Source organism: Kogia breviceps, chromosome 19 (assembly GCF_026419965.1).
Source record: "Kogia breviceps isolate mKogBre1 chromosome 19, mKogBre1 haplotype 1, whole genome shotgun sequence".
In the NCBI taxonomy this organism is placed as follows: Eukaryota; Metazoa; Chordata; class Mammalia; order Artiodactyla; family Physeteridae; genus Kogia; species Kogia breviceps.
The window spans coordinates 6,043,866-6,067,779 of NC_081328.1; the positions used below are offsets into that span (position 1 = coordinate 6,043,866).

General features: G+C 51.3%; 2 protein-coding genes across 7 annotated transcripts in view; one reads left to right on the forward strand and one right to left on the reverse strand.

Annotated features, from left to right (window-relative positions):
- The window catches only part of ADPRM (ADP-ribose/CDP-alcohol diphosphatase, manganese dependent), a 372,105-nt gene that overhangs the window by 242,700 nt on the left and 105,491 nt on the right, over positions 1-23,914 (reverse strand). For 2 of the 4 annotated variants that reach the window (XM_067022034.1, XM_067022038.1), the window contains exon 5: positions 14,388-14,564. The exons of 1 other annotated variant lie outside the window; for it this stretch is intronic. In XM_067022034.1, the coding sequence (XP_066878135.1) occupies positions 14,388-14,564 (177 nt within the window). Of the gene's footprint in view, positions 1-14,387; positions 14,565-23,914 lie in introns of those variants that run through there. One more of the 4 variants, XM_067022037.1, reaches the window with a different exon arrangement.
- On the forward strand, positions 7,762-20,690 carry PIRT (phosphoinositide interacting regulator of transient receptor potential channels). Of its 3 annotated transcripts, XM_067022040.1 has the most exons (3): positions 7,762-8,016; positions 8,650-8,873; positions 17,428-20,690. In XM_067022040.1, the coding sequence occupies exon 3, from the start codon at positions 17,578-17,580 to the stop codon at positions 17,983-17,985; it is 408 nt and encodes a 135-aa protein (XP_066878141.1). In that variant the 5' UTR covers positions 7,762-8,016; positions 8,650-8,873; positions 17,428-17,577; the 3' UTR covers positions 17,986-20,690. The 3 variants fall into 3 exon arrangements, with proteins under 3 accessions (XP_066878141.1, XP_066878140.1, XP_066878142.1); XM_067022039.1 differs by lacking the exons at positions 7,762-8,016; positions 8,650-8,873 and adding an exon at positions 11,342-11,483; XM_067022041.1 differs by lacking the exons at positions 7,762-8,016; positions 8,650-8,873 and adding an exon at positions 15,000-15,021 and having other exon boundaries at positions 17,428-19,307.

Genomic DNA, 23,914 nt, shown 5'->3' on the forward strand with positions numbered 1-23,914 from the left:
GTGTATAGGAATGCAAGAGATTTCTGTGCATTCATTTTGTATCCTGCAACTTTACCAAATTCATTGATTAGTTTCCTGGTGACGTACAGGATCTTTAGTTGAGGCATGCAAACTAGTTCTCCGACCAGGGATCAATCCCCGGCCCCCTGCATTGGGAACACAGAGTCTTAGACACTGGACCACTAGAGAAGTCCCCATAGGGAGGACTTTGAATTTCCTGAGGATTCTAGAAAAATCTTACCTGGATTTCAAGGAGATCTCAAGGCCTTTTTAGGACTTTCAAAGGCAGTAGCTAACTAACTTGACTTTTGGAGACACCCAATCTTATACCATATTAAACAAATCAAACTCTGCCCACACTGAACATAATTTATATGCAGTGATGTAAGTGTTGAGTCATGATTTAGTAGACTTGATGATTTAATGTTACCTTAGCAAAGATTTGATGAATATTTTCTTTTTGTGTTTTTTTTAAACCTCAATTATGTCTGCAGGCCCCGATAAATCTTGCAGAGCCCTGACACAGGTCCTGAAAGTGCATCCACAATGCAGCATCCACAATGCAGTGTCCACCTGTCTGGATCAAATGGAAAGAGATGGTGTGTGAAAGTTACCAGCTTGGCAAAGACAGGGGTCAGACTCCAGAGTTCTGTCCTCCGTAACATTAGTGGGAACAAATCAGGACAGCATAGCTATGTAAGGTCATCATTACATTATCCTATGTAAGGTCATCATTATTCTTTTTTTATTATTATTATTTTTTATTTTTTATTTTTTTTATTTTTTATTTTTTTTTTTTTTGCGGTATGTGGGCCTCTCACTGTTGTGGCCTCTCCCATTGCGGAGCACAGGCTCCGGACGCGCAGGCCCAGCGGCCACGGCTCACGGGCCCAGCCGCTCCGCGGCATGTGGGATCTTCCCGGACCAGGGCACGAACCCGTGTCTCCTGCATCGGCAGGCGGATTCTCAACCACTGCGCCACCAGGGAAGCCCTATTCTTTTTTTAAAAAAATATTTTAATTTTATTTATTTTTTTATGCAGTAGGTTCTTATTAGTCATCAATTTTATACACATCAGTGTATACATCTCAATCCCTATCGCCCAATACAGCACACCACCATCCCCAACCCCCCACAGCTTTGCCCCCTTGGTGTCCATACGTTTCTTCTCTACATCTGTGTCTCAACTTCTGCCTGTAAACCGGTTCATCTGTACCATTTTTCTAGGTTCCACATACATGTGTTAATATACGATATTTGTTTTTCTCTTTCTGACTTACTTCACTCTGTATGACAGTCTCTAGATCCATCCACGTCTCAACAAATGACTCAATTTTTTTTTTCCCCCTGTAATTGATTTCTAATCTCATAGCATTGTGGTCATAAAAGATGCTTGATATGATCTCAATTTTCTTAAATTTACTGAGGCTTGATTTGTGACCCAAGATGTGATCTATCCTGGAGAATGTTCTGTGCACACTTGAGAAGAAAGTGTAACCTGCTGTTTTTGGATGGAATGTCCTATAAATATCAGTTAAATCTATCTGGTCTATTGTGTCATTTAAAGCTTCTGTTTCCTTATTTATTTTCATTTTGGATGATCTGTCCATTGGTGTAAGTGAGGTGTTAAAGTCCCCCACTATTATCATGTTGCTGTCAATTTCCTCTTTTATAGCTGTTAGCAGTTGCCTTATGTATTGAGGTCCTCCTATGTTGGGTGCATATATATTTATAATTGTTATATCTTCTTCTTGGATTGATTCCTTGATCATTATGTAGTGTCCTTCCCTGTCTCTTGTAAATTCTCTATTATTTATATATTTATTTATTTTTTTTTTGTGGTATGTGGGCCTCTCACTGTTGTGGCCTCTCCCGTTGCAGAGCATAGGTTCTGGACGCACAGGCTCAGAGGCCATGGATCAAGGGCCCAGCCGCTCCGTGGCACGTGGGATCTTCCCGGACCGGGGCACAAACCCATGTCCCCTGCATTGGCAGGTGGACTCTCAACCACTGCGTCACCAGGGAAGCCTCAACATTCTTTATTTTTTTATTTTAAAGTCTATTTTATACAATATGAGTATTGTTACTCCAGCTTTCTTCTGATTTCCATTTGCATGGAATATCTTTTTCCATCCCCTCATTTTCAGTCTGTATGTGTCCCTAGGTCTGAAGTGGGTCTCTTGCACACAGCAGATAGATGGGTCTTGTTTTTGTGTCCATTCAGCAAGACTGTGTCTTTTGGTTGGAGAATTTAATCAATTCACATGTAAGGTAATTATCGATATGTATGTTCCTATGACCATTTTCTTAATTGTTTTGGGGGTTTTTTTTGTAGGTCCTTTTCTTTTCTTGTGTTTCCCACTTAGAGAAATTCCTTTAGCATTTATTGTAGAGATGGTTTGGTGGTGCTGAATTCTCTTAGCTTTTGCTTGTCTGTAAAGCTTTTGATTTCTCTATCGAATCTGAATGAGATCCTTGCCGGGTAGAGTAATCTTGGCTGTAGGTTCTTCCCTTTCATCACTTTAAATATGTCATGCCACTCCCTTCTGGTTTGTAGAGTTTCTGCTGAGAAATCAGCTGTTAACTTTATGGGAATTCCCTTGTATGTTATTTGTTGTTTTTTCCCTTGCTGCTTTCAATAATCTTTTTTTGTCTTTAATTTTTGCCAATTTGATTACTATGTGTCTCGGCGTGTTTCTCCTTGAGTTTGTCCTGTATGGGACTCTCTGTGCTTCCTGGACTTGGGTGGCTATTTCCTTTCCCATGTTAGGGAAGTTTCTGACTATAATTTCTTCAAATATTTTCTCAGGTCCTTTCTCTCTCTCCTCTCCTTCTGGGACCTCTATAATGCGCACGTTGTTGCGTTTAATGTTGTCCCAGAGGTCTCTTAGGCTGTCTTCATTTCTTTTCATTCTTTTTTCTTTATTCTGTTCCGCAGCAGTGAATTACACCATTCTGTCTTCCAGGTCACTTATCCATTCTTCTGCCTCAGTTATTCTGCTATTGATTCCTTCTACTGTACTTTTCATTTCAGTTATTGTACTGTTCATCTGTTTGTTCATTAATTCTTCTAGGTCTTTGTTAAACATTTCTTGCATCTTCTCGATCTTTGCCTCCATTCTTTTTCCGAGGTCCTGGATCATCTTCACTATCATTATTCTGAATTTTTTTCTGGAAGGTTGCCTATCTCCACTTCATTTAGTTTTTCTGGGGTTTTATCTTGTTCCTTCATCTGGTACATAGCCCTCTGCTTTTTCATCTTGCCTGTCTTTCTGTGAATGTGGTTTTTGTTCCACAGGCTGCAGGATTGTAGTTCTTCTTGATTCTGCTGTCTGCCCTCTGGTGGATGAGGCTATCTAAGAGGCTTGTGTAAGTTTCCTGATGGGAGGGACTGGTAGTGGGTAGAGCTGACTGTTTCTCTGGTGGGCAGAGCTCAGTAAAACTTTAATCCGCTTGACTGCTGATGGGTGGGGCTGAGTTCCCTCCCTGTTGGTGGTTTGGCCTGAGGCAACCCAACACTGGAGCCTACCTGGGCTCTTGGTGGGGCTAATGACAGACTCTGGGCAGGCTCACGCCAAGGAGTACTTCCCAGAACTTCTGCTGCCAGTGTCCTTGTCCCCACGGTGAGCACAACCCCCCTACCCCCGCCTCTGCAGGAGACCCTACAACACTAGCAGCTAAGTCTGGTTCAGTCTTCCCTGGGGTTACTGCTCCTTCCCGGGGTCCCGATGCACACACTACTTTGTGTGTGCCCTCCAAGAGTGGAGTCTCTGTCTCCCCCAGTCCTGTCAAAGTCCTGCAGTCAAATCCCACTAGACTTCAAAGTCTGATTCTCTAGGAATTCCTCCTCCCGTTGCCGGACCCCCAGGTTGGGAAGCCTGACGTGGGGCTCAGAACCTTTGCTCCGGTGGGTGGACTTCTGTGGTATAAGTGTTCTGCAGTCTGTGAGTCACCCACCCAGCGGTTATGGGATTTGATTTTACTGTGATTGTGCCCCTCCTACCATCTCATTGTGGCTTCTCCTTTGTCTTTGGATGTGGGGTATCTTGTTTGGTGAGTTCCAGTGTCTTCCTGTCGATGACTGTCCAGCAGCTAGTTGTGATTCTGGTGCTCTCGCAAGAGGGAGTGAGCGCGAGTCCTTCTACTCCACCTACTTGGTTCGTCTTCCTCTCATTATTCTTATATAAGGTCCAGGATGCTACAAACACTGGCTGAAATTGTGTAATACCTTTTGAAAACCTCACCAGGGAGGCTGGCTTGAGTCATACAGGTCCACAGAGGAATTAGTGGGAAGGACAAGAGAATTTCAGTTAAAACCAGCGACTGGCTTTGCTGGACTGGATGGGGACTTTATGGGCTAAAGAGGAAATGTCCATCCTTTGGGGTTTTAATCCATTGCCACAGTTCTCCTCTAAGTCCTCGGTGAGATTATTAGCAAAACAAGTGACCTCATTAATCAAGTGGGTTAAGACTCTCCCCATGCTTTCCTTAATCGCTATTCTCACTTTCAGGAGAGGCGTTTTCTAGCCAAACTGAGCACCCAGAGCCTCCAGGACCAATGCCACAAGAAGCCCGGTGTGCTTGGAAAGCAAGTACGAAGGTCGCCGCAGAGGATGTGCTGCCTAGCTGGCCTCCGCCTCCAGAGGGTCCCCACCTGAGCCCAGGTCCTAAGTGCCCTGTCCCATTGGCTCTGCCCGCCAACCCAACCAGAAATCCAAGAAGGTCCCTCCTCATCATCTTCTCCCTCCAGAAGATATTTTAATTTGAAGACATGTTCTATTTCCATTTTATTCATTGAGTTTATATGATTTGAATACTTTTAATTCTGTTCCAAGCGCAACAGATACAGCAGTAAACATAACAGAGCAAAATCACGGCTCCATGGGGCATACGTTCCATTTGGTGAGTTTCTTCATACAACCTTGACTGTTGCTTGTTTGTCTGAGAAAGCGTCCCTTTTCTGTCACATGCTACCCAGCATTTACCCCTGTTGAACTTAAGGATAGGGACCTTTTCTCACTCAAATTTGTTTCTCCAATGCCTAGGACAGTAGCTGGCATAGAAGTTGCATCAATTAGGAACTGTATTTGGTTATAAGTAACAGGGACTCCCTCTTCCCCAAAATACACTGGTTTAAATCAAATAATGATTCTTCTTTTCAATTATTTAATGCAGAAGTAGGAAGTGCAGGGTATGTTGTAGTATCTCCCCAAGACCATGAGCGTGTGAGCCACCCCGGAAAACAACTTAGCATTTATAAAGTTAATGATACATTTACCATATGACTCAGGAGTCCCAATCCGCGAGAAAAGAAAACTTCTGTTAACACCAAAGCCCAGAAACGAATGTTTCTAGCAACTCTACTCATATTTGCCAAACACTGGAAACAACTCAAGTGCTCCTCCGCAGGCGAATAAGAAAGTGGCCCATCGACCCAGAGGGAGACTACTCAGCAACGAAGAGGGCAAAACGACTGAGGCGCGCGATGACTCCGGTGGCTCTTGAAGCCGATGTGCCAAGGGCTAGAAGCCAGACTCCAGAGTTTACGTACCGTATGATTCTGTTTACATGACGTTCTTGAAAAGACAAAGCTCCAGAGATGGAAAACAAATCAGGGATTGCCAGAGGAAAGAGTCCCCACAAAGGGACAGCACGAGGGGACACGTTGGGGTGAAGGCATTATCCTTTCTCCTGATTATGGTGGTGGTCACACAGATCTATACATGTGTTCAAAGTTATGCAACTGTGCATCCAAAAGAAAAAGCCAATTCTATTCTGGAAGCCTTTTTGAACGCAGAATCCCTGGGAAGGGTTTAACCTTCCACGTTAGCTCAGCTTGCGGTCCGTTCAAGTGTACTGCATCAGGAAAAAATAAAATTAAGTGGTTTCCTGCCTAGAAATCTTGTGCTCTCTCAAATGGGGAGTATTTACGTATGAAACACACACACTCTGTGTTGGTGGAACTTTGAGGGGTGACCGGCAGCTGACCAGAGGCCTGGGGTGGACCTGGGACAAAGGGAAGTGGAGGCCGGCAGCAGCAAAGGGGGAAGGGATGAATATTTTTCCCTCTCCAAATATTTTAGAGCGAAGTGACTCCTGAAAGAGGAGGGTAAAGGACTAGATCCTTCCGTTACCTGATGGGGGGGATGTCTGTTGACAGTTGTTTATACATATTTACCTGTCTGTCTACCCCACTAGACTGTCAGCCTCTGAGGGCAGGGACAGACCTCATTCACCTCTGAATCATCAGTATGCCCAGCCTGGCACACAGCAGGTAGTCACCACTACTTGTTGGATTAAAAACAAAAAGAAGGGCTTCCCTGGTGGCGCAGGGGTTGAGAGTCCGCCTGCCGATGCAGGGGACGCGGGTTCGAGACCCGGTCCGGGAAGATCCCACAATGCCGCAGGGCGGCTGGGCCCGTGAGCCATGGCCGCTGCGCCTGCGCGTCCAGAGCCTGTGCTCCGCAACGGGAGAGGCCACAGCGGTGAGAGGCCCGCGTACCAAAAAAAAAAATACACCTGATTCTTCCTTTGGTGATGAGGTCATATGAGGGTACCAACCGAGGCAGGGCAACCCCTAGGCAGACGATTACACGAGTCCACCTTAGACTTCATCAAGGCCCCACACTAACTGCCCAAGGCACTGCCATTTTAGCAGGAGAAACTGGTCCACAGTGTAAATATTAACAGAAGAACTGTTAAGCACATTAGATATAATTTCTTTGGGATCCTTTCCAGTTCCCAAATTCTAGAAATAATTTTTAAAAATCCTTGGTTAGAACCCATTCTACACGTTCTAGATTGAATTCCTTATATTCACAACTGAATGCCTGGGGGATTCATAAAAGGAGAAATGGACAACTCGATGTGTTCCTGCGGTCCGTTCCCTCTGCCTCATCATCCCCTCTGATCATGACCCCCTCCCCCTCCCCCTCCCCCTCCGCCTCCCCCACTTCCTTCCCCTCCATCATTCTTTTTCTGCCTCCTATATGCCCTTCAACGCTCATCTCAGCCATCATCTCCTTCAAGAAGCCTCTGCCTTCCTTCCCAATGACCACTCTAGACCAATCTAAGATGACCCTCCTTTGTAGTCTCAAAGCACAGCACAGACATATCTGTATTGAAGCATTTTTCTTTCTGGACTGGAATTGTGGGTTGAGTTGCCTTTCTTTTGCCACATAAGTTGTAAAGTTCATCGAGGTCACCTATTTATCTCCAGTGCCTACCCTAAAACATGCCTGGCAGATGACAGAGTCACAGAAAATATTTGATGAAACGATGAATACATGAATCTTCTAAATTATACAAAAGCTAGACGGCGATAATTCTTCCAGATTTTGAAACGGCGGAGACTACTTTCGGGAGATGGTATTTATCGGCAAATATAACTTGACTTTTCCAACGTCAAGTTCAGTGTTAATGATCAGGCCAGAGGCCAGCTGCTGGGCGAGGACTAATTGAACTTCAGATAGCAACACTACCTAAATCTCACCACTAGATGGCAGCCACGCCCAAGGAGCAGGCGGCTCCTGCCCTCTGACCACACCCCGCCCCCCGGCCGTCCAGGTCCAGGTCCTGCTCCTTCCGGGGGCCTCAGACGCCCCCAAAAGGAGGGCAGGTCCTGGCAGGTATTGATGACCCTGGGAACCACACCCCCAAAAGATGTTCCTTCCTGCCATGCTCCACTCCCACTTGTTCTCGTAAATGCCACCAGTCACTTCCTCCTCCGTGTCCCCGGCTCCCCTACCCACAGCCCCAATCAGGAAATTCCCAATGCCTCCAGGGCGTTCCGATTCCCCACGCAGGCCCCGACTCGGCTGCCGTCTCCACACTGTCTGCTCAATTAATACGTACTGAGGAAGAAAGGGGCAGTATCTCCTTGAGTGTCCCTCAAGGAAATACGGCATCTCGAGAGCTGTCATGGAGGAGAAATAGCAGCGGTCGAGGGAGAAGCCCGACAGACAGACAAGGAACAAGAGCGTCTCAAGAGACAAGAAGAGAAAAGCAAAGATGCAGGTGCTTTAGGAAATGGCCTTGTGGCTTAGAGAGGGGGATGCTTGACCAGCCGGAGGGACTGGTTAGGGAGACGGTTGACTTAACCGAATTTCTTTCTCAAGAAGACCAAGGGGTCAGACCAGGAGAGACTTAGGGCCAGAGTCCTGTTTTCTTGGCCAGGGCACTCCCGATGGGAAAGGAAGGAAGGCAGAGGTTAACACGGGGGGGGGGGGGGGGGGGGTGGCGGGGGAGAGCAGATGGAAGATGGTGGCTTCTCCCTGGGGCTGCCTGATCTAAGCAATTGCTTGGCATGATTTCCCCAGGCCCTGGAAAGCTAAAAAGCTTCTCCCGTCTTGGTGGCCTGTCCCAGCAGTACAACTGAGAAGCATACACAAAATGCAGCCCTGCCTGTGTCACGGGTCTAATCTGAAGACCCAATAGCACGAGGCAAAAGGCCTCTGTACATTGTAAGATGCCTTGTGGATGTTCATTTGGCCATTTATTCCACATCGACTGGCGCCTCTTTGCCAAGGCCCTGGCCTAGGATCACCAGCTGCAGCAGAAATCAAGACCCAGCCCTTGCAGAAAAGAGTTAAATGACACCATTTAAGATCTGCACGTTAGTGCGGTTTCCAATTTCCATTTCTCTTACAGGAAGTCTTCAGTTGTCTGAAGCAGCCAGCCAGGTCCGGAATGTGGGTTCTCCAACTTACACGACCCGGAATCTTCAGCAACTAAATGGTGTGAACAGAGGTGGAAGTGACTGCTGTGGATGAGAGGGAGCTTGGGAGTCACAGCACGGAGGGCCGGCACTTGTGAGGACCCTGCTTTATGGAGACCTGACTATAAAAAGATGTTTCTGAGACAATCAGGGAAATGTGAGTGAATGGTATTAACCTTAAGGGATGTTTCCATTCCAAGTGAGATTATGATGGCTTTGTGGTTATTGTTTTAAATAAGAGGAAGAAAGGAAGGAGGAAGGTCCTTATCTGTTACAGAGATAACACATCTCCAGTGGCAAGGATTCACTAGAGAAGAGATGTCTGAGATTTCCTTTAAAATACTTTTAAAGACATGTAGAGGGTGACAAATGAACAACAACAACAAAAAAGAGCACTGGTCGCCCCGTCGTACCAGGGGTGAGTTGGTCACCCCGTGCACCATGGGTGTGTGGACCACTAGGCTAGACGGGAGAGGGGGGGCAGAGCTAAGGCGGAGCAGCTGTGAGCTACAGGACGGGGAAGGCGGGTGCCGCCAGCCACCCCCCAGGCAGGGCCTGTGCCTGCTTTCTGCCCCCCCTCGATACCACAACTGCAGCAGCAGCCCTGCCCCCCGGGGACCCTTGGTGTCGATTGTCCAGGGTCCAAGCTGGCTTCTCAAGCCCCCTCCTCTATCCTGCTAGGGAGGGGCCTGCAGACAGCACAGCTTCTACCTGGACACTTTCTCCTGGACCCAGATCCCCCCTAATTTGCACAGGTACATATATACACTGATATCATATGCATACATACACTATATATAATATATACATTATATCTAATATATATGTAATATATTAATCATATATCATGCATTATATGATTATATAATATGTGAATATGTATCATACAGAATATATCGATATGTACATATATTCATTAAGCACTTGCTGTGTGCATTTTATTATACAATTCTTACAAAAACTCTCTAAGGTAGCAATGATCACATCCACTTAAATGAAAAAACTAAGGCTCAGGGAAGTTAAGTAATTTGTGCAAAGCCAAATATAAGAATAATAACATAGCTCACATCCCTAACTGATAGGAGTGTGTGTGGGAATACATGAATTACTGTACCTATAAAGTACTTTAGACTGGTGCCCGATAGGGAGGGATGCTAAATACGGATTTGTCCTACGGATGGCTGTTACTACACTGCCTGCCACGCCCTGCAGAGGGTTGGGGGGAAAGCACAGGAACCTGAACTGAGGGGAAAATAAATGATCTGATTATCTGCATTGCAAAATAACTCACCCCCGGGTTTCTTCACAAGCCAGGACATTTCGTTTGGCAAACCGATTTGAGGATGAAGGCAGAGCAAGCAACATCCTCAAAAGCCTTCAAGTCTAGTTCCCCTGGACGCTCATCCCCTGAGCAGAGAAAGCTTAGCTTCCACAGGAAGCCAGAGGAAAAGCCCCCCTCAGCTCGACCCCCTCCAGCAGCTCGGTGGATGGCTGGCCCTCCGGGCCCTCGGCTTCTCTAGCCCTTTATCACCCATCAACTTCTGCAGAGCCTTCCCGGGCTGGAAACATCATGTTCATTTCACAAGCTACGAGGGATACAAGATTCCCACTCCTGTCTTGGTCTTCGCTTCCTGGGGTCACTCCTGGGAGAGCCTCCCCTACAGGCCCCCCATGTACCGTTACCATAGCAGGGACCCCCCTTCACCCCGGAGCCCCCAACCAGCCAGAAGCAAGGCTTCTCATCCTTGAGTTGGTGTTAAGAATGGAGGGTCAGCCTGGCTTTCGGGATTGTAGGCAACCTTGTTGGCTTCAGGGTACAGACCCACATCTTGAGACTGGGCAAGTCAACACCTCACAGCCAGCTTCCAAAAAGCACAATGTGATGACTGTTAATAGAGACGGAAACCCAGCCCCACCACTGCAGTGATGTTTCTCACTCGCTTCTCATCACCATGACAAGTAACATGAAAAATACAGGGGCACAGCCAGGAAAGCCGGGAGAAGCAAGGATGAACGTGCTACTCTGCCCCCAGTTCAGAGATGTCTGGGGGCCTGGGGTGGGGTAGGACCCTATGTGCTCATCTGACCTTTGTTTGTGGATTCCTGGTATTTTGTCACACAAGGTGTCCACCCACAGGCCTTGGGAATTTCCCAGAGGTATCCCTGCCATCTTGGAACTGGGGATGTTAAATAAGTCTACACACGCTTTCTCCAACATCCAGAACAAACAGGGCTCCCAGGTCTCATCGCCAAGGCCTGCACTGGACAGAGCTCGTGTAGACTCTGGGTAATCCACTCTTTGGCAACCTGTCACCACCGCCATCACCATCACACACTCCAGCATCCCCGGAACTCCAGGTCTCCTGATTTCTGAGCCTGGGTCAGGAGAAGCAGCCCTGGCCCAGACACCAGCCTCGTGCACATCTCCCCGAAACTTGAAGACAGACTGCAGAGAAGCTTCATTAATTTTTCACAAGACTCATCTAATAGAGGCTGAGCAGAGCTGAGCTCAAGCCCTCTCACAAGTACCTCTGCCAGCAGCCCGCCAAGGGTTAACCCATTAGCCCACATCCTGTGAGCTCATCATCCCCGCTGGAGCCTGCTCTCGCCGGGGATTCGCTGCACAGCGGCTCCTGGATGGGGCCAGGGAGGCTTCCTCAGGCTGCGATGGGAACTTGAGCAGAAGAAGCTCGTTGCCGGCTTCCTCCTGGTGCAAAGCTGTGTGTGAGCCCCAGATCCCCCATCTTCCCCAGGGACGGCGAGGACAGTAAGTAAGGAGGGGACCTGTCCGTCTGCTCTTCCTCCCGTTTCCCCAGAGGAACGAGCTGGTCTTAACTTTGCCGTAGAGCGTGTGTTGGGTCTGCGAACTGGAGTTAGGAGGCAGCTGTGCACGGCTGGCAAAGGGGAGGGGGCTGTGCCCTGGGAGGGCAGGGGGTGAGCCAGCCGCCAGCAGGCTGGAGGGGCTGTCCTGTGAGATCTGCGGCAGGGAGGAGGGGCTGTCCTGGCTCTGCACCTGCAGGAGGGGAAGCTGTGTACAGGTGGCTGCTTCCGCCCTGCCGGACAGCATTTGGGCTTCACCCTTCACAGCCATTGGCGGAAAGGGCTGGGCAGGAACCATCCTGCCAAACCTCGACAGAGGCAGGAACAAAAAAGCCAGACGTCGAGGTGCAAGGCCACCCTCAGATCCCGGAGTGCATGGGCGGGACCTCACACCCAGGCCGTCCTCCTGGGCACCCCACATCAGACCTCAGCATCTGCGGGTCCATCCCTCCCAGCTGCAGGTGTGGCAGGCAACCTGGGCAGGTGTCAGGAAAACAAGTCCAGCATGCAGGCGGGGGCAGGCTCCATGTCGGAAAGGGGGAACGGGGCTGGCACACACCACCAGGGACAAAACCAGGAGGGCGGACGTGCGCCACGGGGACCATACCCCCAGGCAGAAGCAGACGTTATCACCTGGCTATTTTCCACCTCGTAACCGGGCAGGGCCTGGGCGCCGGCTGTGTGAGGCCGTGTGACGTGAAGAGCGAGGGGAATGACACCGTCTAGGTGGAGTGTGACCTTTGGAGAACTTCCCTTCCTAGAAGCCCTGTGGGCAGGTGACAGACAGGTGCCCTGGTGACAGCAGCAGAAGACTCAGAAACACTCTGGCCTCTGCGTTATCAGCTCAGGCACTAGGCACCACTCACCTTATCAGAGCGATGGGGTCACCAACCAAACGTCTTGTTGGGGGGAGGGCAGCCACTCGCAGTGACAGCTGGGTGAGGCGTTGTGCGGACTCCAGTGGGGAGAGAGCAAGACCCTCCACATCTCGGGAATTCCGAATACAAACCCACGCCTGGGGTCTTTCTCAGGAATCGTGTTATTTCTATCACTTGTGTTTCGCAACCTGCCCCTTTCCTCCCAGCAGACGACCCTTCCCTCTGGGCCCACCTCCTGGCCGTGAGACACGTGCCCGCTCTCCCCTGCTTTCGGCCCTCGCAATTCCCAGAATAGCCCAGCTCCTATCAGGGAGGAGGTTGGGAAGGAACAGATAACTCCGGACCCAAGCACAGTGGGGCCTCTTATGATATCAGGGCTGCCAGATACATTACAAGGATGCCAGTTACCTTTGAACTTCTCATAAACAACAAGTACATTTTGGTATAAGGACGTCCTGGGCAATATTTGGAACAGTCTTACAAGAAAAACCATTTGTTGCTATCTGAAATGCAAATTTCACTGGGCATCTTGTCGTTTTACTGGCTAAATCTGGCAACGTATTAATGCTGATGGTATTAAGTGAAGGGGAGGGGCAGGCTCCATCCTCGAGCAAGCAGAGTGCAGTACAAAGACCAGGATTTGGGGCCAGGCAGCTCTGAGCCTCAATTGCCTCATCGGTAAAACGGGAATGATAATAAGAGTACCATCGCAGTAGAGCTATTAAAAGAGATGCTCCAGGTGAAGAAGGTGGCAGCTTCCAGGCATCTTGTGCTCCTTTGGGATGATGGTGGTAGTGGCTTTGTGGCCTGCGTCACAGGCCTCCTGCTGCTCTGCTGGCTGAAGCTCAAGGCCCCCGGCTTCAGCCCCCACGTCCTCAGCAGCTCCACCCACCAGTGCCGGCCTAACCCCTCGCCCGAAGCAACCACCCCTGCAATTCTTTTCATGGCCAGTGCCCCCATGTCAAATAAGCTCTCCATTCACTGTTCCTCCGGTTTAAAAAAAAAAAAAAACCAAAACCTCAAAACCATCCGAAAGGGGAGCAGGATAGACTCGAACCCAGGCTCTGGAGCCAGACAGGCTCCAAAACTCCCCTTTCTAACCTGGTTCACTACTCAACTGCTGAGTAACTGTGGGCAAGTCATTTTAACCTCTGTGATCCTGTTTCCTCACCTGCAAAATGAGGTGATAATTGTCCCATCCTCAGTGACTTGTCAGGAGGGTTAAAGGACACAATGCAGATAAAGCGCTCAGCCTGGTTCCCAGCCCATAATAAGAGTCCGAGCACTGACAGTTCTTGTTACTGTATGAAAAGCGTCGACCCTCCCCTAACGCACTGTGTGCTGCTTCTCCTTTGGAGGAGCTGCCTGGGGAACCTTGAAGACTTCAGGAAGGCCAGCCAGTGGAGGGCAACCAGACTGGGTGAGGCGTCCACCCATCAGAGAGCAGCAGGGAGGGAGGGGAAGGGGGTGGGGGACAGGTCACAGGGTCGCCCTGCTCCTCACAGCTGCCTCTCCTGCCCCCTCCTTAGCCAGTCCCATCTGACCACCCCCGCTCTGAGAACAAAGGGCACGCTTGACAGCTGGATGGGGGGGGGACAGCAATGGCGACCTGACGCCGCCGTGCCGACCCTTCCTGCCACAGCCCCCCTAGTTGTTGAACCATTCCACAGATGTCTGGCAAGTCCTAAGCCCCAGCCGGGCGCTGAGCTACCTGCTGGAGTGCATAGGAAGCTGAGTGCAGACCCAGCCCTGCAACTGCTGCCCCATTAAGCGGTGCATTCCGGACACTTGAGAATCTACCGGAGGGCAAAGTGTTTGCTCTCTATTCTCCCGGACACTCACTGTCGCTTGCCAGCTTTCCCAATCCACACACCCCACCCAACCAGCTGTTGGCGGATGAATATAGGAGTGCGTGAGAAACAGCCATAAAGCTCCTGCTGTTCTCTCCCCTCTCGTTTGAGACATCACTTTACCTTGTTTGTCAGAGACACCACTGAGCGGGGAGATGGGGACGCCCGGAGCTCGTCTTTGGAGAGGGACGTCGTCTTCTTAGTTGTGTCTGTAGCTCCGCGTCTAGCAGGGGGCAGACACGGCGGCGGCTCGGAGCGTGCTTGCCGCAGTGTTGGGGAGAGCTGTGAGCCGAGTGCTGCCTGGGGAACACGAGATCAACGGGCAAACGCTCAGTGGACACCAGAACACAGGGCCATTTCTTACACTCCTGTAACATATCACACCATGAAGCGGGGTCTTGGGAAACCCGACAGCCGCCACTGCCCTATGAGGCAGATATGCCGCTATCCTTATTCTATGCATGTGACTAGTGAGTCTCCGGTGGGTTCAGACAGCGGTCCCTCTGGTGTCAAAGACCTGGATCTTTCTGTCACACCAGACCCTGCATGTAAGCTCGGTGACGTGCTGCGACCGTGAAGGAAGCCAGACGCCCGCCGCTGCCACCTCCTGCCTGGTAGGGGTGGGGGTGGGCGGAGAAGGCACGGAGCTCAGCCTTGTTCAAGGGAGGAGAAGTGCTCTCCTTCAGCCACTGCCCAGAAGATGAACCCCCCCCTCCACCCGACCATTCACTACCCCAAGGAGCCGCCCTCTTCCTAAGTAAGTCCACTCAATGAAAGGTTCCCATTCTTTGGGATTTCGTCAGGTATTACAATTTACATAGATAGATAGATAGACAGATAGACAGATAGGTGACAGATAAAGTAGATAGACATCTACACAGGATGACTGACTTCTTTTTTTTTTTTTTAACATCTTTATTGGAGTATAATTGTTTTACAATAGTGTGTTAGTTTTTCCTTTACAACAAAGTGAATCAGTTATACATATACATATGTTCCCATATCTCTTCCCTCTTGCATCACCCTCTCTCCCACCCTCCCTATCCCACCCCTCTAGGTGGTCACAAAGCACAGAGGTGATCTCCCTGTGCTATGCAGCAGCTTCCCACTAGCTATCTAATTTACATTTGATAGTGTATATATGTCCCTGCCACTCTCTCACTTCGTCACAGCCCACCCTTCCCCCTCCCTATATCCTCAAGTCCATGCTCGAGTAAGTCTGTGTTTTATTCCCGTCCTACCACTAATCTCTAGGATGACTGACTTCTTATCTTGGCCAGGACAGATACCAACAAAATCCATGATCATCTTCCTTCCCTCACAGTCATTTCATAAAATGAATATTCCAATGCCAAAATAAAAGAAGGAAGGACGTAATCTCAGAGTAGAAATAGTTCTTTGAATAAACAAGTGTACCATTATGAAAAACTGAGCATCGGTGGTACTTCTCCGTGGTAGAGGCCTGTACAACTACTTATCTCTGGCAGTCCTCCCTCAGTGAGCGGTTACTCTTCTGCAGGATGGAGCCCTAAAGTGGAAAACTCAGGCCTCGTCACAGTGGAAGGGCCCTCGGGGATCATCCCGACCAGCGCGGTCTAGTAACGATGAGCTGTGAGTCCAAAGACCTTGGCCCGGATCCCAACACAGCCACCTGTGAAGTCGGGGGGAGGCTTGGGCCACTACCCTCAACCTCACTGGGCCTCGGCCTCTGCCCTCCTAGGAGGGGAATGGACAGGCGGCCTCCTGGCAGCGCCAAAGAGCACGCGCGCGCGCTAGGTGCGGCCAGCAAGGCGCGGTTGGCCGCACCTCTCGCTCAGCAGCCGGGAAGCCATCCTCCCTGCATCTGCCGTGGCTGCCTCGCACCCCGGTGGCAGCCCTCCCGTGCGTGCCGGTCCTTCCCCACCCAGCCCGGTGATCCTCGGGCACGACTGACACTCGTGCCTTCCCGTGCGTACTCCTCCATCACAACACCCCGAGCATCTGAAGGCAGCAGGCGCTCCTGCCCTGGGATTTGCCGCCAAGTGGGGGAAAGGGCCACCTGGAGAGACCATCCTGCCAAAGACGTCAAAGCCCCACAGGAGAAACCAGGTTGCCGTAACCAACGCCAGCGCCTCCTCGGCTAGGATTTCACCACACGCCTGGCAAGCCCTCCTCTCGCCGCTGAGCCCGCAGGGGAAAAGGAGAGATGGCTTTAAGAGTGATGACGCCACGACGCAGACACTCCTCGGGATCCACAGGGCAGCGGCGGACACCTGTGAGCCCTACCTATAAAAGCCAGTCGTCGTATTTTCCAGAGTCTTCGGGAGCAGAGATCCCAGTATCCTCTCTCTAGAGGAGCACACACGAATGTACATGCCCACGTTCTGAAGGCGTGGTGACTCTACAATTCCTATTCCCCCTGGGATGCAGGGAAGGGGTCTTGTTGGGCAAAGTGGGAGCGCTGGCCCAGTGGTTCAGGCCTGAGCTTCTGGGAGGGGTGAGGTGCGGGGGGTGGGGGGAGTTGAGGAAATTACTTGGAACTGAGCATTGCAGGAAGTGTGGAAGGAGAGGGCGTTCGCTACAGGACCCTTCCACATTTAGAGGTGTCTTGATAGAGGGCAAGCAGCAGCCTCCAGAGTGCTGGGCTTGGGAGGGAGCCACCCGCTTCACACACCATCTCCTTTATCCTGATACCCGGCTTCCCGAATGCAACCCCTCCCACCTCTCGCCCCGTCTGGGGTGGTGAGGCGGAAGGAACCCACTGTGACTGGAGGAGTCGCCCACCTTCCCGGGCAACTTGCTGCTGTGGAAAGAAATCCCTCCCATCCCGCTCCCAAAGAGGGACAGCAGTAAACGCTGTTTGAGTGGGGCCTGAGGTGGCCAGAGCAGAAAGAAGAGGAAGGACCCGGGGCCCCGGGAGGAGAGCCCGGAGGGGAAGCCGAGGACCAAGGCCCTAACTCACTCACGATCACACAGCAAGAAAGCGGCTGGGTCTGAAAATAAGATGCCATTTCATAAATCGTAGCTTTTGCCTGTTTTTTTTTTTTAAAGACCACCACCGTTCCCTGATTTAAATAATGAGAGTGGTTGATTAGAGTGATCTAATAGTTATCTCTCACGAGGAAAAGAAACACCACCTTGCGTGGCTTTTTATTTACGTAGATCTCGTCTGCTTTTCTTTTAGCTTCAGCACAAAAACCCTGTACTGCGCTCCACTAAGAGCCAGGCTGGAGACAGATGCTGAGAACAGGAAGGCTGTGCGAAGATTCCGCTGGCTTCGTCCTTGCTGCCAACCGTTGCTGGTACCAGGTGCCCAGTCCCGGCAGCCGTGACCATGGAGGCTCTCCCCAAGGCCCTGGAGGTCGATGAGAAGTCTCCAGAATCCAAGGACCTGCTGCCCAGCCAGACCGCCAGCTCCCTGTGCGTCAGCTCCAGAAGTGAGTCTGTCTGGACCACGCCCCCCCGGAGTGGCTGGGAAATCTACCGCAAGCCCATTGTCATCATGTCCGTGGGCGGGGCCATCCTCCTCTTCGGTGTGGTCATCACCTGCTTGGCCTACACCCTGAACCTGGGGGACAAGAGCCTCAAGGTCCTTAAGATGACAGGGCCTGCCTTCCTGTCTCTGGGGCTCATGATGCTGGTATGCGGCCTGGTGTGGGTGCCCATCATCAAAAAGAAACAGAAGCAGAGACAGAAGTCAGTTTTCTTCCAGAGCCTCAAGTCCTTCTTCCTGAATCGCTGATGACGGTCTCGCCCTCTGTCCTCCCCACCGCCCTGCCACCTCGACCAGGAGAAGATGTGATGACCCACATCCGACATCCCCGGCCCCTTGAGAGGTGGAGGCTTCCGTAAAACTGATGCAGGCAAACCCTCTTCTGGGCCCCGTGGGAAAGAGCGGGCTCGGGGCTGCGCCCTCCGCGCAGCTGGGAGGTACCGCTGGGTGATCTCATTTAGTCTCCCTGTTATCACTGACGTTTCCTCAGACCCTGGCCGCGGCCGTCGCCTTTCGTGGCTCTCCTCCCAGCCTGTGCATCCAGCTGTCACTCAACCAACGCTCTCTGCCAAGCGCTGTGCATGTTGGGAAATTCCTTGAGGTGGGCTATGCCCGGAGAAGAACCTCCTGTTTACACGTCTGAGTGCCTGAACTGGATTCTGCATTTGCTTCCTTCTAGAACCCAAACTGACCGACGGAGGTCCTTCGCAGAGGGAGGGGAAGTTCTGACCATCGGGTCTGCCCGCCCCAGCTCTCTCTGTGGGCAAGATGCTGGCTTGCATTTCAAGAGATCCGACGAATCACAAGTATCAAACATTCCAAAGAGCGAGCAGTGAAAGGTGGCCGGGGAAAGACCTTCTTCCAGGAAGGCACACTTCCCCTAGAAATGGCCCTGGGAGTCAGCCAGTGAAGAAATTTAACCCGTAGTTGCACAGAATTTACACCAGAGGCAGTGGGGTGTGCTAGGGGGTGTCACAGACTCCCCCTGACCTTCTAACTCCTTCTCCGTGACCACTCTTCCCTCTGAACTTGACACATAGCCAAGGACAAGCGCGTGTTGCCCTAATGCCCTCTTTCCCCACCCCTGCCTCTACCCCATGACTCTAGCGCAGCCAGGTGGAGGGCGACTGCAGAGAGATGCTGTAAGATTTTTCTCTCCTTCTCCCCCATCGAGAATCAAAACCAAGAAGCCTGAATTCCACATCTGAGTGTCTGTAGGTTTCCAGCGATGGAATTTGCGTTTAAACCTCCAGTGGGGGCCCTGCTCTGGGCCAGGCCCCCGGGGCCTGTGAGAGACAGCCAGAGCACCAGGCGGCCACAACACCCCGGGATGAGTACTTTCTGGGGAAATGGGGATGGGGGCAGGAATGCGGAGGGGACACCTGCCCCAGCCTTGGGAGAGGAGAGAGGGCGTGCTGGAGGCTATGCCATCCACACAGAACCAAAGGGAAGAGGGGAGCTGGCGCAGAGGGGAAAGGAAGGCGCTCTAGGCAGGAAAAAAATGGTGTGTGCAGAGCTGGGGTGGGAGGAGTGCGGGATACAGTTAGGAAACAGCATAGCAAGCTCCCTGACCTCCCGAATGGTCACCTGAGCCCCTCTCTCTGCCTGCCTCCCCCTGCTTCCCCAAGTGCCTTAGTGCGGCTTCTCGGGGCTCATCGAGGGGCCTCCTGGGTCTGTGGGAGTTTCCAGGGGCCCACCACACAGAGAGCACCCGTGAGGTTAAGTGCTCCCCAAATCTGGGGTTTCCTGCAGCATCTGGAGGCCCTTAGGTGACAGACCAGGAGGGTACCTGCAAGAAAGCCACGCTGCCCTAGGTCTGAGGCCCAGCGGAGAGCATCTGATAACGAGGGGAAGGTTTCCCCGGCCTTCTGCCCCTGAGCCCGTCCCATCACTATGTCACCATGACAACCTTTCTCTCTTTCCCTCCTCCCCCCTCCCCGCCCCCGCCGCCGTCTCTCTTTCTCTCTCTCTCTCTCCAACAGGCCTCCAGGTATCTCCATCCTTCATGGTGGTTCCATATGCAAAGTCTGAACCCCACCTTGTTCCCTCTGCATCATGGGAAACTCCATGGAGGCAGGTACCCCGTGACATGGGGACACCCCCTGCCCCGCCCACCTAAGGAGCCAGAGTTCGGGGAGCTTCACCCAGAATGACCGTGTCTCTCGTTCAGACAGCGTGGCCAGGTCCTCTAGCCCACCTGTCCCCTGCACACAGGCAGTCAGGACCAATCATGGGGGACGTTGCAAGGACTGTGTCACTAGCTGTGGTCCCAGTGCCTCAAGTGAGCGGGCTTACAGAGGGTTTCCTTTTCTCAGACGTGAACGCAGATTCCGTATCAGCCCGAAAACGTCACTCTCACGTTCCGATGCTTCCTTACATGGGAGCGAACGGGGAGGGCGCCCAGCTGGCTCAGCGGGAACCCACACTTCCAGGGCGTCCTTTCCTCTCCCCACAAGCGTATCGAGCAGGCGCAGCTGGGGGAGGAGGGCCCAGGCTGACGCTGTGCCACGCGGGTCCTGGCGGAGGGCAGTTTGGGGACGACATGACTCTAGAAAGTGTCCCAGGTCTGGACTCACCTTAGAGTCTCCAGCAATCTGGCCCACATTCCTAGTGCTCAGCAAGAAAAATGAGGAAAAGCCCCCAAAGCATCATTCACCCCCACTGGGATCCCTCATATGCACGTGGACCAAGGAACACGCCAGGGTCACACGGAGGGGCTTTCGCCAAAGACCATCGCCACACAGAAGCCCGAGGAACGGCTGTGCCCGGATCAGATGCCACGCTTCTGGAAAACAGTATCGCCACCATGACTCCTCCCACGCCGTGGAGGGCAGGTCGGGACCAGCATCCGTGCGTTCGGCTACTGGATTGTATTATCCCACCCATGGCTGTTCTGTTTGGAAGGGTTCCATTTAATCGGAGTGCTAAAAGAATTGCTGGGATGTTGAATTGTATCCTGTCTGACAGTGTCTGCTGTGTTTTCATTCGGTTCCATCAGGGATTCCAGGCTCTACCACTGATTCGTTCCTCTAAAATGCCTCCCAGCCCCGGCCCCACCACCACGCGCCCTTCCTCGAAACGTGCTGTGTGGGAGAAAGGGTTTCCCAGACGTGTGTGGGTTGCATGCCCGGTCCCTCGGGTACCTCACAGGAGCCCCACTCTGAGACGCTGACGAGGCAGACAGAGCAGGAGCTCCTGACTCTTTCCCTCCCCACCAGCGCAGCACTGGGAGATGGAAAAAGAACCTTCCTGGATGAATCAGTGGTCCAGGGTGAGGCAGGCAGGTACCCCAGGGTCAGCCTGCCAATGTGCCCAGGAACCCAAGAAGGGCCGGCAGTCCAGCCCCCGGGACCTCCACGGCCTGCCCCTTCCTTCTAAGCCTTTCTTCCTTCCCCCGGCCCAGCCTCTTCTGTTCCTCTAGGTCTGCAGTCCTGACCCTCTCCGACTTGGCTCCCACCAGACTCCCCGTGTCCCTGACTTTCTGCTTGCTCTATCCTCAGAGAAGAAGCAAGCATCGCTCTGGATCTGGACACGCCAGCTGCATCTCAGTCCTCCTCAGATTCCTGCAGCCTTGCAGAGTCACGGCGCCCCGGTCCCTCCTGTCCCCCACACCCATCACTTCGTCACCAACTCCAGCCCTTAGAGATCAGAGGTCCCTGGAAAACTAAAACTCAGAGCCCCAAATGTGTCTGATACTAAATGGTGCAAAAAGGGAATTGCCTGGGCACGTGCCCGGCGAAGCTTCTGGGCAACACCAGCTTGATGCCTTAACTCACTCAGTCCTTTCCAAAAGCCTGCTGCAGGCACTGCTGTTATCATCCTCCCCATTTTACAGATGAGATAAGTGGGACACGGGTACACTGAGCTAGGACATCAAGCCACGATGAAAAGCCAGGTGAGCCGGCTCCAGGGGCCACACACATGACCCCCACCCAGTTCACTCTTCCAAGGTGCTGAAGTATAGCAGTAGGCACCAGGGTCGCCGTGCTGGGCTCCAGCTGCAAGGCGGGGACAGCAGGAGTGGAGCCGGGGTCGGTAGACAGGCCAGGGGTGGGAGCACAAAACAAGCACGGACCCAGAATGCCAGTTGGGAAAGCGGTCAGGAGCCAGGAAGCAAGGCGGGAAAGAAGCCGGCGTTCTGAGCACCTCCTAGGTGCCTGGCGTTCGCAGAGTGAGTGTTCAGAGGCAGGGTAGGGGTCTCCCTCAGCACAGGGTAGCTTTGTCGGGGCAGGTGGCCTTGGTAGAGTGAGCCTTCATGCCACAGGCCAGGCTCCTCTGCTGACCGGCAGAAGGGTTTGGAACCAGCTGCCACTGGACCGAACTGACCTTGAGAATGAAGCCTAGCCGAGGACAGCCAAGCAGAAAGTCAGAAGGTCCTACAACACTGATGACAACAGAGGAGCTACTGGACTGCCGCGTACCATCTCTTACAGGACATACAAATAACATCTTATTAAGTCACTATTTTTTAGGTCCGCCACTTGCAGCCAAATAAAATTCTTACGTACACAAGTGACAAGTCTGGGGAAAGAGTTCTTTTCTTCCTCTAAGCCCGGACACTATTTGATGAGATCAGAACTGATATATTTAGGACAAAGACTATCACAAATAAGTTCCACATCAGTGCAGTGTATTTATTTGTCCTCCAAATCCTTCAAAAGATTCTCTACGTCTCTAAGGAGAGAGAAAAAGGAGGGGTAAAGCAAGAGCGAAATGACCACGATGACGCCAGACAAGGGATCTCCCTCAGACTGGGTATCGGGGTGGTGGGCGGGGAAAGAGTGGGGTTCATACAGGGCACCCGTCAGGCTCTGTGAACTGTCAGGCTGTCCCACCTACTCTAAGAGCTGAGGCAGGGGTGGGTGGGAGATGCAGGAAAGGACTGATTCTATAAAACTAGAACCACTCACGGGAGGAGACACCTAGACACTCAGTTCTCTTTCTCCCAGGTTTTAATCTCCTCCTTTGTCAGAATTAAAGTAACCAAAATTCACAAACAGAGGATTCTGTATTGGTTGGGAGCACAGACTCTAGAAACAGTCCACCTGGGCTCACATCCCACCTGGTCTTCCCAGGTCTTCGACCCTAGACAACTTATTTCCTTTCTGTGTACCTCCATCTTCGTGCGTGTGTGCATGTGTGTGCGTCCTAATTTTTTATTCAGGTAACATTGATTTATAACATTATATTTCTATCTCTGCATACACTACAGTGCACTTAACACCAAAAATTTAAGTTTCCGTCCATCACCGTACAGTTGACCTCCTTTACCCATTTTTCTCTCCCACACGCACCTTTCCCTCTGGTAACCACAACTGTATTCTCTGTATCTACATGTTGGTTTTGCTTTGGTTTGGCCTGTTCATTTACTTTGTCTTTGTTTGCTTGTTTGCTTAGGAGTTTTTTATATTCCACATATGAGTGTAGGTATACCGTATCTGTCTTCCTCTGTCTGACTTACTTCACTCAGCAAAATACCCTCGAGGTCCATCCATGTTGCTGCAAATGGCAGGACTTCATTTTTGACGGCTGAGTAGTATTCCATTGTGTATGTACCACATTTTCTTTATCCCTCCATCCGGTGATAGGCACTTAGGCTGTCTCCGTATCTTGGTTATTGTTAATAATGCCTCGATGAACATGGGGGGGAGGAGATATTTTGGGGGGTTAGTGTTTTTGTCCATACTTCTATCTTCACAACTGCAAATGGGGTTAATAAAAGTGCCTGCTTCTTCCTCAGCGTTAATTGGGATAATCCACATATGGCTTTTATGTATTAAGCCCTGCACATTAGTTATTACCAATGTTAAAGAACTACACAAGGCAGTATATTCTCCTGAATGGTTTTACATAAGGAAAGAATGCAAGTCTATACACCTAATGTGAGCTGATTGGAAAAAGAGAATTTGGGCGGCGGTGGGAGCTCACCATGCGCTGTGCCGTCTGGAGAATGGGGGCTTGGGGCCAGCCAACAGTTTCATTCCCACCTTTTTGACTCCTGCCTCCCCTCTGCCTCACAATCAGTCCCAATCCATCATCAAAGCCTATAAATTTCTATCTCTCAGGGACGGCCATTCATCTTTTTTTTTTTATACACAGGTTTTTTTTTTTTTTTTTTAAATATTTATTTATTTTTTTATTTTTGCTGTGCTGGGTCTTCGTTTCTGTGCGAGGGCTT

Bases quoted from the DNA above. Each gene is read 5' to 3' on its own strand.
- PIRT (XM_067022040.1), top strand. From the start codon at position 17,578: ATGGAGGCTCTCCCCAAGGCCCTGGAGGTCGATGAGAAGTCTCCAGAA.